Raw genomic sequence first — 14,189 nt, 5'->3', positions numbered from 1 at the left:
AGAATCTATAAATCTCACACTATTTAGGCAACCGGCCGGTTCCACGCGCTGCACAAGGTGCCCTTTTTTTTCCTTGAGCACCTGCCCCTCTAAATGTCTGTGCACGCCACTGTGCCACATTACATGAGGTGTCTGGTGCCGTCACTGAGCCGCTCCTCTGCATTCGGACTTTGTGTTTATTAGTTTGGGGACTTTTATATATATTCCGTTTCAGTGTTGTATTCTTCTGGTAGTTTGTTGTTTTCCCCCGTAGGCCTTGTATCTTTTGTTGTAGTGTTCTGTGCTTTGCTTATCTGCCTTGTTTGTTGTCACCTGCCTTGTGTCACCTCCCTGTATTAGTGTTAATGAATGAATTCATTAATATAGGACAGCTAGGGAAAATAGCATATCTACTGAATAAGCTCACAATGCTCTTTTTGAAAAAGTTTTGGGAAATATTTCTTCTTCCCTAGCCTTTAAGCTTGTAGAATCTCATTTGTTATGCTCATTTTAGGAGGGAAAACGGCTTCATGTAAAGACATGTTGAAATATAGGTCCATCAAAGGCTGGTGTAAGCCCTGACATCCTTCAAACTGTCATTTATTCTCTGTGTGAAGTGGTCAACACATGTGACACTTAATGAATGGGTTATTGACTAGATTGTGCATTACATTCACCCATTCACACACACATTCATACACTGATGGCGGCAGAAACCATGCAAGGCACCAACCAGCACATCAGGAGCAATTAGGGGTTTAGTGTCTTGCTCAAGGACACTTCGACACTAACTCTGGGGGAGCCCGGGTTCGAACTGGCGACCTTGCGGTTGCCATCCAGAAACTCTACCCCTGAGCCACCGCCGCCCCAGTTGTATATTATGGTCAGACCTGTACTATTTGAACCATTTACAGTATGGGATGGGCAGGGTTTTCCCGCATAGGACAATACAAACGTCACCAGAAAGTTTCCACAATCAGAGAAAAATAATAGAATTTGGAAGGCAATTTTCATCTTCCCTTTTAACTCATTTTGCCATTTAGCCATGATAGTTAACAACCCATTTTGGGCGGGAACCCCTTTTGGTGTTAGCATTATGTTATGCTTTAGCTATTGAAAAATAGCAGATCTACAAGCTCATAGCGCGCCACCGAGTGGCGCGCTACGAGCTTGTAGGTCTGCTATTTTAGAAAAATCGAAGAACGACTGACATAGAAACAGCTTTTTCAGAAAATTGTCAGGATGTAGAATCTGATCTCAGGTCAAAATGGGTTAAAACAAACAAATTCTGCAAGCCACAAATGTAAAGATAAAATAGAGATCTGCGAGGGGCTGTAATGGATTGTTTCCACCCATATATACAGTACGCGTTTACTCTGTGAGTCAAAGTAACTTGATATCAAAGTCTTATGTCCTGCAAATCTCACCCGGCCAGTCAGATAATCAATGGTGGAAAAAGTACTCAATTGTTTTACTTAAGTAAAAGTACCAATACTGCAATTTAGAACTACTTCGTAAAAAAAAGTAAAAGTACGGAATTGAAAATGTACTTGAGTGAAAGTACAATAGCATCGGCATCAAAATATACTTAAAGTACTAAAAGTAAAAGTACTCATATTGCAGAATGTCCCATTTCACAAGTTCAAATGTGTAGTGTGTTGAAACTAGCAGATCTACAAGCTCCCAATGTGTCGCGTTGCGATTGGGAGCTTGTAGATCGGCTATTTTCAAATGGCCAAAATGCATAGGGTTGAAGTGGTTAATGTATGTTTCCTAATCAAAATTAAAATCTCCAAAGTAACTAGTAACTCAAGTTTTCAAATAACTGTAGTTGAGTAAAAGTATACAAATGTTGTCTCTGAGATGTAGTGGAGTAGAAGTAAAAGTACTGGAAATTGGAAATACTCAAGTAAAGTACAAATACCTCAAAATTGTACTTAACCCATTTTGGGCGGGAACCCCGTTTGGTGTTAGCATTATGTGGCGCGCTACGAGCTTGTAGGTCTGCTATTTTTGAAAAATCGAAGAACCACTGACATAGAAACATAGCTTTTTCAGAAAACTGTCAGGATGTAGAAGACATTTTTAGAATCTGATCTCAGGTCAAAATGGGTTAAGTACAGTACTTAAGTAAAAGTACTTAGTTACTTTCCACCACAGGTGATAATAATACTGTAGCTCCGGGATGGTTATACCTCTCCCAGGGTCGGGTCATCAGCCTTACCTCTCAAAGGGTCGGGTCATCAGCCTACCTCTCCCAGGGTCGGGTCATCAGCCTTGTAATAATATAATACTGTAGCTCTGGGATGGTTATACCTCTCCCAGGGTCGGGTCATCAGCCTACCTCTCCCAGGGTCGGGTCATCAGCCTTGTAATAATATAATACTGTAGCTCTGGGATGGTTATACCTCTCCCAGGGTCGGGTCATCAGCCTACCTCTCCCAGGGTCGGGTCATCAGCCTTACCTCTCCCAGGGTCGGGTCATCAGCCTTGTAAGCGTCCAGTTTCTCTTGGAGCATCTGGGCCATCACGCTGCAGTCTTTGTACTCCCTGAGCCACACAGAACACACAACACAACATTTAAGTTAAAGGTCCTATACAGTTGGGTGCCACCGATATTGTCCCTTATCATTTGACCCATTTAGGCCTGACATTTTAAAAAAATCCTTCTAAATCCTCCAGTTTTCTGAAATAAATATTTTCACGATTTTAAAAAAATAGCAGACCTACAAGCTCGTAGCGCGCCACTCGGTGGCGCGCTATGAGCTTGTAGATCTGCTATTTTTCAATAGCTAAATTATAACATAATGTTTAAAACACCAAAAGGGGTTTTGCGCAGATCACGCAAACCTCAGCAAAAAGAAAAGGACAATATCGATGGCCTCCAACTGTATATACACACCATGAATTTTAACTTTTTCCATTTATTTTTTAGTTTTTTTGTTGGCTCCCCTACGGCCTACGTGTCTCCTATCCCCACAAATACACAATGTTGAACAATCAGGCCTTCTCATCATATTTGGGTTTTAACGTACGGCGGTCTCACGACAGGCCAACTCATTTGGGGACATTTCGTCTTCGGAGACTGGTGGTGGTGGGGGGGGGGGGGGTGGCGTTATTATGAGTCAAATATGTGGGAGGGGGGCCTGGGCCGTGGCTCAGCGGTCCAGGCACCTTGGCCGGTAGTCTGGCAGTGTGCCGCGGGTTCGGCCTTTACTGCATGTCACTCCCCCATCTCTCTCCCCCATTTCCTGTCAGCCTACTGTCTGTCTCTCTATAAAAATATAAAATAAAGGCGAAAAACGGCAAAAAATAAGATGTGGGGGGGGGAGTAGCTGGGATGAGGGTGCGGCAGAGAAAATAATTTGCCAACAGCCCATCAGGAGATTGTGGTACTGTCTGCAGCTAAAACTGCTTTAGAAGCCAGACAGAAATGACATGGACTGGTTATATAAGAGTGGGGATTTAAGTAATTAAACTTATCAATCATTAGAAAAATAAGTTTGAGGGACATAAACAATATGATATTAAATATTAAGAACGGTTTTAAAATGCATGTTGTATATTATATATTTTATTGACTGTATCAATGTATTTTGTACACTCGGAGTTGAATGAACACTGGGAATTTGACAGTGTAGTTCTGCTGTGGTAGTGCGCTACTAGAGGGGTTGTGGTGGGTAGTGTAGTTCTGCTGTGGTAGTGCGCTACTAGAGGGGTTGTGGTGGGTAGTGTAGTTCTGCTCTGGTAGTGCGCTACTACAGAGGGGTTGTGGTGGGTAGTGTAGTTCTGCTCTGGTAGTGCGCTACTACAGAGGGGTTGTGGTGGGTAGTGTAGTTCTGCTGTGGTAGTGCGCTACTACAGAGGGGTTGTGGTGGGTAGTGTAGTTCTGCTGTGGTAGTGCGCTACTACAGAGGGGTTGTGGTGGGTAGTGTAGTTCTGCTGTGGTAGTGCGCTACTACAGAGGAGTTGTGGTGGGTAGTGTAGTTCTGCTGTGGTAGTGCGCTACTACAGAGGGGTTGTGGTGGGTAGTGTAGTTCTGCTCTGGTAGTGCGCTACTACAGAGGAGTCGTGTTTTCACAATGAGTGACTGTTCTCAACAGAGCGAAGGGAATAGTGATCTATACTGTCTCTTACGCTCTGTATCGGACTCCGGGGTACTACAGAGGGGTTGTGGGTAGTGTAGTTCTGCCCTTGTAGTGCGCTACTACAGAGGAGTCGTGTTTTCACAATGAGCGACTGACTCTATACTGTCTCTTACGCTCTGTATCGGACTCCGGGGTACTCCTTCAGGCTGGCACATAAGGTGGCGATCTGCTCGGCGCAGCGCTCCAACATGTTGTTCTTCACGTCGGCCTTGAAAGGGCTGTAGAAGTCCTGGAAGGCATCCACTCTGTCCAGGGAGAACACCTGGAAGGGAAGGCGAGACGGTCAAGAGAGCCACCGGTAGTGCACGTTTCGCAGCACTTGCCGCAGCACTTGCACCTGCCTCGACGACCTTACAGGCGTATGCAAAGGCAAAAATGATGGGGTGTGCGTTAGGTTAGACATACCAACAGTCATGAGTCCGACCGACACCCTATACCCCAAACCCTAACCGCACGCGGAAGCCGACGGCCCGGGTGATTTGTAACCGGCAACGCATTGCTGGGAGCCACGGGTGATTTGTTGGTCAACTGCCGTATAGGTATTGAAGCCTATTCTGTAGTTTTAAATACACGCATCCTCCGTGCCCATCGGGCTATTCCACATGAGAAGATATAGACACGAGGTCTATCTAATGAATGGAAATAAAACCATGGCACAGCATGCATCTGTATGGTATGTGCAATAAACAAACACAAGAAATCATCACACACAAATGTGCACGCACGCACGCACACACACACCGAACATGTGCGAAGGTAAAACAATGTTTCTACTTTTTCAGACTACTGAAGATGTTTGGTGTGGGACGGTATTTGGTATTACGTACAGTATGTGTGCTCACTTCTAGTGTGCAGAGTCTGCAGACGTGCGCAGCAATCAGCTCTATTGTTGTCACAAATATGCATTTGCAAGACATGCTGTATCTTTCCTCGCTCCACAGTGGCACACACATTCACACACGCGCACGCACGCACGCACGCACGCACGCACGCGCGCACACACACACACACACACACACACACACACACACACACACACACACACACACACACACACACACACACACACACACACACACACACACACACACACACACACACTTAAAAATAGCTGTCACAGTGTTATAGTTTGCGGGTGTTAACTTGCAAAATGTGACAGTAACACAAAGCCACTGGTTTTTAGTGACAAATGTGAGGCAATTGCTCTTTCCATCTCTCCCTAACGCACAACATTTGAGGCGAATAACAAACCTCAAAATTAGACTATACTTCTCCAGAGACCACTACACCACACACACACACACACACACACGCGCACACACACACACACACACACACACACACACACACACACACAGACGGAAATGGGCCCATCTGTTATTGTCTCCATCACATGACAACAATCTCATTGCTTCCCGTTACAACACATTCATCTCCCATTGGCTACGACACTGGCATCGCTTCAATCAGCCAATGGCGTACACAGGATTAGAGGGAGGGGTGGGTGCATCCCCCCCCCCCCCCCCCTCCCCAACCTCAGGATTAAATCTAGAGGACAACAGTTGAGGATTGGAAACTAAAGCCGATCTGGAACATTCCATCAGGGTGAGAACCCACAGTCAGCAGTCCTCCGCCTCCCACTGTCTCTCAGCCCTGCTCGGTGACAGATAGGGATGTCCCCATCACAAAAATACATACGCTTTTCCTATTTCAGAACACATCACTGTGCATTATATACCTCAGTAGAATGGTCTTCTCTGGCTCTTAGAAGGAAACAACATGCTACCCTGTTCACGTATAAAGCTTTAATTGGTAAACTACCTCTGTATTTAACAAAACTGCTAGATCTCAATACATCAGCTTATGGTACTAGATCACAAGATATGCTTTTATTGAAGGTACCAAAAACTACTACTAAATTGGGAGATACTGCCTTCAGGGTGTATGCTCCACACATTTATGGAATGGTTGTCAAAACAAATTGAAGTTGAATGTTTTTGTTTTGTTTACTACTTTTAAGAGACTCTTAACTGACCTCACACTAGAGGAAGGCATATGCACCTGCTTTCTGTAACATGTGGTTACAAGGTTTTGTTTCTGTGTGTATGTGCTTGTGTATTATATTTGTTGTACTGTGTGTGTCCATGTCATGTATGTAAAATGTAAATGTATAAAATTTGTATACAGGGCGCCGTTGAAAAAGAGACCCTGGTCTCAATTGGATTCCCCTGAAATAAAGGTTACAAACAAACAAACATGTACAGTATACGGCAGGGGTTCTCAACGTTTTTGGCCGGGGACCCCCGGAAATGCTTTGGCAATGTCTCGGGACCCCCGCCCCGCCCCCTCCCGACCCCCAATATAAATTGACTGCTACAATAACCTTAAACCATTTTGGGCGGGAACCCCTTTTGGTGTTTTAAGCATTATGTTATAATTTAGCTATTGAAAAATAGCAGATCTACAAGCTCATAGCGCGCCACCGAGTGGCGCGGTATGAGCTTGTAGGTCTGCTATTTTTGAGAAATCGTGAAAATAAAATTTTAAAAAAGTTTTTTTTTTTTTTTTTTTTTTTTTAATAATTTGGGGACCCCCCAAAATAATTTGGCGACCCCCCGAGGGGTCGCGACCCACGGGTTGAGAACCCCTGCAGTATACGGCATTCCAGTCCATTGTTGTCAATGTGAGAAATAGTCCGGCAGCCGAGGTGGACGGGTGGGAAATTTGGTATAGTATTTTTTATTGGCCTAAAATATTATCTATCTATTGTCTATATACATAGATTCACTTGCTGACCGGCTGTCAGTATTGAGCAATTTGTTTTATAGGGGTTTCTTGTGACCCTACCATTAACATCTTATGGCAGGCAAACATGTCAGAAATGTCAAACTTTCCTTTTGCTTTAAGTATCATCACATTTGTCATGACGTCTAAAAAGTTTGCTCAATACTGACAGCAAGTGGATTCATGAATGTATGTATACTAGAATTTCGCGGGCCTTCGGCCCGCTCATCCTCGCGCCATGCGATGCGTCGCAAATGGGAAGAAGGCAATGGCAACCCATGATGTTTTCATTTATGCATTTGCTTGGAAAGCGCAAAGTTGCCAAGCTGGCTGAGTGGCCCTGTTTGGTTTTGTGTATTTGCGTATGAAAGAGAGCATGGCAAGGCGCAGGAACAGTATACTGTACTGTACTGTGCTGTACTTTAAGTCTTTGTACTGTACTGTACTCATGTGTACTGTACTGTACTGTTCTCTGTACTGTTGTATTAGTGTTATTGTTTATTATTATTATTATTATTATTACATGGATTAATATTCTGATGTACTGTACTGTACTGTTCTCTGTACTGTTGATATTATAGTTATTAGTGTTGTGTTATTATTTATTATTATTATTATTAGTAGATGGATTAATATTCTGATGTGAGCTTTCTTTCTGTACTGTACTGTACTCATGTGTACTGTGCTGTTCTCTGTATTGTTGATATTATGGTTATTAGTGTAGTGTTATTATTTATTATTATTATGATGATTGAAAGAGAGCATGGCAAGGCGCAGGAACAGTATACTGTACTGTACTCATGTGTACTGTACTGTACTGTTCTCTGTACTGTTATTAGTGTTGTGTTCTTATTTATTATTATTATTATTATTACATGGATTAATATTGTGATGTACTGTACTGTACTGTTGTCTGTACTGTTGATATAGTTATTAGTGTTGTGTTATTATTTTTTATTATTATGATTATGACATGGATTAATATTCTGATGTGAGCTTTCTTTCTGTACTGTACTGTACTCATGTGTACTGTACTGTTCTCTGTACTGTTGTTATGATTAGTGTAGTGTTCTAATTTTGTATTATTATTATTATTATTAGTAGCGTTTTGTGGCGTGTGTGTGTGTGTGTGCGTGCCATTTCAGCATCGCGAGGCGATCCAAAATCCCCCCCCCCCCGCGCACGCACGCACACACCACACACACACACACACACACACACACACACACACGTGTCTGCAGTGACACTGCGTTGTACACAGGTGTTCTATTTCATCCGTACTGACTGCCAGAGGCAGTGCTTAACACTGGACGCAAAGCATCCAGTGTTAAGCAGTCATCCAGGATTCATAGAACCATAGTTACATACGTAACTTACGTTTTGTGTTGCAGCGCGTTGTTGCAGCGTGTGCGTGTAGTGTTGTTGTTGTTGTTATCCATATATGCGCCTCGGTGCGTCCCGATTGTACCACGCCAGGTGTCGACGCGGTCGTGTTTGCATGATTGTAACTGTGTATGTAATCGTGGCGCTCTCCATCCAAGTTAGAATCAGTGTAGAACCTGTGTTGTTGTTCTTCTTCTTCTTCTACTGTTGGTTTCTGGCAGGCTGTACACTGTGTGTGTGTGTGTGTGTGTGTGTGTGTGTGTGTGCGCGCGCGGGCGCGTGTGTGTGTGTGTGTGTGTGTGTGTACTGTGTAACTTCCGGTAGTGTTTCCGGAAGTGTGAAAGGTAACACGAAACACGTGGGTCACGTGGTGGGGTTTTGAGCCATTGGGAAGGGGTGATGTAGTGTTGCCAGGTCCACGTATTGTAAGCGAGTGGTAGTGTGTGAAAGTATAGGCTGTAGGCTGTAGGAAGTCAGGGTTTGCGGCCTTGTTTACATAGACGTGGCAACAATGTTGGCGGCAGCCAATGAAAAGAGTGGAATCACGGGATGCAGTGTTGCCAGGTCTGCGAATTGTAAGCGAGTTGTAAGTAGCGTGTTGAATGGCATTTTTTCTGGGCTTGTTGTCATAGACCTGGCAACATGTGAGTGTGTGCGTGCAAGGGTGTGGGTGCTTGGGGAGATATTGTTTGTTGTGAAGAGATACAATGCCGGCGTGGGTGTGGAAGGGAGGCAACTTTGGTGTCAGTGCAATGAGTAATGTTCCGCGGGTGTTGTTGAGGGTCGGCGTGCGGCGCGATATGAGGAGATAGCGGCCGAAGGACGCGGAGGGTAAGTGTGTGACGTCAGTGCCGTGTGAAAAACAACAACAAAAGTGTTGTAACCTGACGTTTTTTTCTTCTTTCTAATTATTTGTTCGGCCCAAAAAATTGTGTTTGTTGTCATGATTTGTCAAATCTTGAGTTGGCTTTGTCCGCGGCGTAAACGTCTTTAAATAAATACTTTCTGAAATGTCTATGAGGAAAATGAACGGAGAATCATTTCCTGTGCCATGGCAGGGGGCGGGACTGCGACGCTCTATACCCTCTATAGGAGGAGGCGGGCAAACGTTAGTCGGACATCAGTCCAACTACGTTGGCCGATTAAGACTCACCCGTGGCTTCAGACGTGCGGTTAGGGTTAAAGTTAGGTTTTGGGCATAGTGTTAGTATGGGGCTCTATGGTCGGAATATTGGGTAGTCGGATTTGTGGGTGGCGAGTGACGAAGAGCTCTTGAACGCACCACACACGCACGCACACTCACCTGTGACTCGTAGGGCAGAAAGGCGACGTGGATCTCAGTCAAGGCCTTCATGGTTTTGGAGGCGCGGGATTTGGTCAACAGACCGAACAGCTGGTCTGGGATTGCTGTGAAGAAGAGCAAGTATATAACGACAAACTATGAGAGGCGGATGGACTGAGGATGGAATTGAAACAGCTGTTATTCTGTCTGAAACCTGAAAAGGGTTACTTACTGTCGGTACAGAAGACGTGTGAGCCTCTGTACATGGGAGTCTTTGGGTCTCTGAAGTCGTCTATTAGAGCATCGACAGACTGTAACAGATCACAGGACAATGGACTTTTGGAGGATGGTCAAACTTACTCAAACTAAACTAAAAAACTAAATCGGGGTGACTTTTTAAGGCCCAAAAACAATGCCAAACGAGAGCTAGAAATGACGCTACTTTTGACCATTTTTGGTTAATTTGTATTTTTACTTGAACACTTAATTATGACCGCACGTTTCCACAGAACATGCAGAAACATGATAAACCTCTATGTAATCACTGAAAATAAGTGGTATTATTTTAACTGTGGTCCAAACTGGGACAATTTGGTGGTATAGTATATTTTGAAAACTGGGACATTTTGTGACATATTATTTTGTCGGGGACAGGCTACATGCACAACTCGCCATTATCCTAATTATACTCCGTCGTATGACAGTGTCACTCTGATGCGATGCGTTGTGAGCTCGTATACTGTACATCTGCTTTTACATGCACATGTATAAAATCGGGCTTTAGCGCTGGGGGCAAGAGTCTGATTATAGCGTGGAATAGGATTTATAGGGTGACCAGATGTCCCCCTTTGCGTACGGGACAGTCCCTCATTGCCAAGACTTTTCAGGCGTGCCACAAATTGAGACCCCTTGTCCCACATTGTGACTGGCAGGCAGGCATCAGTGTTCAGATGCCCTAATAGTTAACCTATTTTGGGCGGGAACCCCTTTTGGTGTTATGCTTTAGCTATTGAAAAATAGCAGATCTACAAGCTCATAGCGCGCCACCGTCTCTTTTCCTGCAAGATGTGTTTTTAAGCCTGTTAAAACAGCATGAAAAATATCCCTCCTAGGCTACAGTAACAAGTCGGCAATACCACCCATGACCAGGTCGAATGGTCGAATATGACATCATGGGCATTTAATTGTCCCACACAAGCAATACTTTTGTCCCTCAAATGAACAGTTTGGACCTGGTCACACTTTATGTAAGGTGCACAGTAAAATCCTTGGGGTTAAGTTACTCAGAGAGGGTATAGTATCACCATGTTCTCCTTTTGTAGACGATTTTGTAACCCATTTTTCACCCAATGCCAATTGCCCAAGTTGCAATCCTGGGCGCTATACTCTCCCTCTGCCAGCCTGGGGAGAGCCCCGAACTGAGCTCGTGCTTCCTTCAATGCGTGAGGGAGCGAGCAGGCCGCTTCTTATCACCTGACAGGCCGGGGGCGGGGTGAGTTTCCCCCGGTTGGACGTATAGCCCATGAAAGGAACACGTTATTCCAACCGGTTCCTTTCCCCTCCATCAGGCGCCCCCGGCTGGCCATGGGGAGGCAGTATAGAGCGTCGCAGTCCCGCCCCCTTTCATGACGACGCCAGGCCCAGGAAATGATTCCCAATGCATTTTTCCCCATAGACATTTCAAAAAGTATTTATTTAAAGACCTTATGAGCGTCGTACAAAGCCAACTCGAGTTGTGACAAATCATGACAACAAACGCAATATTTTGGACCAAACAAATAATTACAACGAAGAAAAACAAAGTGTTGTAACCTGCTGTTTTCTTCTTCTTTCTAATTATTTGTTCGGCCCAAAAAATGTTGTTTGTTGTCATGATTTGTCACAACTCGAGTTGGCTTTGTCCGAGGCTTAAAAAAGGTCTTTAAATAAATATGAGGAATATGAGGAAAATGAACGGGGAATCATTTCCTGGGCCCTGGTAGGGGGGACGGGACTGCGACGCTCTATAGAGACCAGGATTACTGCATGTTTTTTTTGTGAGTGTATACCTACCCTCTAGGGGACACGGGGAGAACATGCAAACTCCACACAGAAAGGCCCTTTCGCCAACCCCGTGTAGGGTATAGGGGCATTTTGGCACTGATGACGCGGAGGAGAGAACACGCCCCCCCGGCCCCCGCGTGCTTCCCCGGTAGGAGACGAACCCGCTGTGGAACTTTTCTAGTTCGAGTTAAATAAAAACTTTAGGATTTTTACAGTCATCTACATTTCACTGGGGTATAATTTTCATATGTCATATTGCGACATGTTGGAGATTGTAGATGAGCACACAACTTGTACTTTAAAAAAACCCCATTCAGGACGGGAACCCCTTTTTGTGTTTTAAGCATTATGTTATACTTTAGCTATTGAAAAATAGCAGATCTACAGGCTCATATGAACTTGAAAAATCGTGAAAATGTGCCTCAAATCTTTGAATATATATTTACAGAGTGAACATTTTAACTCAAATCTTTGCTTCTGGGGAGGTCCCTGGAACAACATATTTTCAGATGGGGGGGCATATTACATATAGTTTTTGGGGTCCTCGACATGAAATATTGAGCACCACTGATACAGAAACATAAGGTTTTTCAGAAAACTGTCAGGATTTAGAAGACATTTTTTTAAATTTCGACGTCATGGCTAAATGGGTTGACATACGCTATCTGTGGGTGTAATAAGGTAGATGGCTTCCATGGTGGGCAGAGGCTCTCGTTTCTTGGTGATGTCTTCAACAACTGCAGAGCACATGGGACAAAGCACAACACAATGCTATCAGTCAAAAGCCAGTGTTGTTTTTGGCATCAAATTTCTATTTTAGTTTTAGTCATAGTCTCTTGAATAGTTTTCACTTAGTTTTAGTCACATTTTAGTCACCTGGAATGTGTTAGTGTTAGTTTAGTTTTAGTCGACTAAATGTCATGAGATTTTAGTCGACTAAATCTACAGTTGATTTAGTCGACTAAAATGTGTTTTGGCAGGCCTTGATGCCGTCATAATGGCTGATTTTACATTTGTTGAAAATAGCCGATCTACAAGCTCACAACGTGCCGCGCTGCGACGCGTTGTGAGCTTGTAGATCGGCTATTTTCAGCATGCAACCAAGTGTAAACGACTTATACTGGATCTCTTGTCCACTAGTCCCTTCCTAACATTTTAGTCTAGTTTTTATTTGTTGACTAAATTGTCAGTATATTTAGTCTTAGTTTTAGTCATCACAGCTTAGTTTTCATTTAGTTTCAATTTAGTTTTTGTCAGTGGAAAAAGGTAGTCGACGAATAATTTTCGTCTTAGTTTTAGTCGACGAAAACAACACTGGTCAAAACGGTGTTGATTTCGTTGACTAAAACGAAGAGACGGAAATTGTTCGCCGACTACCTTTTTCCACTGACAAAAACTAAATTGAAACTAAATGAAAACTAAGCTGTGATGACTAAAACTAAGACTAAATATACTGACAATTTAGTCAACAAATACAAACTAGACTAAAATGTTAGGAAGTCATTTTACACTTGGTTGCATGGGGAACACACAACCTTAATTAAGGTTGGCGAACATGCGTTAAGGTTGCGACCGCGCCGCTACGTGCTTATACGTATCACGATATATGGTTGGCGATACGATGCATGGACGACATTGGTTCTTTATGGAGATACGATACGATACGATTCAATGATTTGAAATCGATACAGTAACTATTTAAAATATATTGACATTATTTTAAAGATGCCACAATTTCCAATTTCCAGTTTTTCATGTGTCTATGAGGTGACTACTTTATTAGACACCCTGGAGTCGTTTCTTGTGCAATGGTGTATTAACTTTGTATTTAGGGTTTCTTCCTGGAGGCTGAACCCTTGACAGTCAAACGGACCAATGAAATATCATACTACAGCTGTGGGTGCGGCTTCAGTTCAGGTGTACTTAATGAACTGGTCCACATAAAAGCATGATTTTAACAAATACTGTACACTTTTTGGAAAAAACGTTCTTATATTATAATAATACCTGATGATCATGTTTTCTTCTCAAAATTGCTAAATACCATGCACAAAAAGGTAGTATTGATACAATCGATTATTTGCATTGCAAAACGATACGATACGATAGTCAACGTTGCTGTTTTCATTTCGATATACTTCGATTCTTGAAATTAAAATGCAGTTACTATATCGTTACACCCCTAATATATATATATTGCAGTGGCAGAGACTTGAAATTATATATACAAGGAAAGTGGGGGAAGATGTCCTGACATTGCAATTAAGGTTTTATCTCCTACACCTGCACAGCTCCCACAACTGCAGTCGTTACTCTCTCATGCAGCCTCGGGCAATGCTGTGCTGCGCACACAACCTTCATATACAGTAGAATCAATGCTGTGCTGCACACACAACCTTCATGTACAGTAGAATCAATGCTGTGCTGCGCACACAACCTTCATATACAGTAGAATCAATGCTGTGCTGCACACACAACCTTCATATACAGTAGAATCAATGCTGTGCTGCACACACAACCTTCATGTACAGTAGAATCAATGCTGTGCTGCGCACACAACCTTCATATAC

General features: G+C 43.4%; 1 protein-coding gene across 1 annotated transcript in view; it reads right to left on the bottom strand.

Annotated features, from left to right (window-relative positions):
• stxbp1b (syntaxin binding protein 1b) overlaps positions 1-14,189 on the bottom strand; it is a gene marked incomplete at its 5' end in the record, with an annotated part of 49,760 nt that overhangs the window by 25,850 nt on the left and 9,721 nt on the right. The window contains 5 exon segments of the mRNA XM_079517377.1: positions 2,445-2,529; positions 4,241-4,389; positions 9,598-9,701; positions 9,809-9,887; positions 12,280-12,356. Coding sequence (XP_079373503.1) covers positions 2,445-2,529; positions 4,241-4,389; positions 9,598-9,701; positions 9,809-9,887; positions 12,280-12,356 — 494 coding nt within the window.

The sequence above is a fragment of the Electrona antarctica genome (genome assembly GCF_951216825.1).
Source record: "Electrona antarctica genome assembly, chromosome: 12".
Taxonomy (NCBI): Eukaryota; Metazoa; Chordata; class Actinopteri; order Myctophiformes; family Myctophidae; genus Electrona; species Electrona antarctica.
Note: the sequence above shows the minus strand (reverse complement) of the source record. Positions and strands in the feature narration are given on the sequence as shown.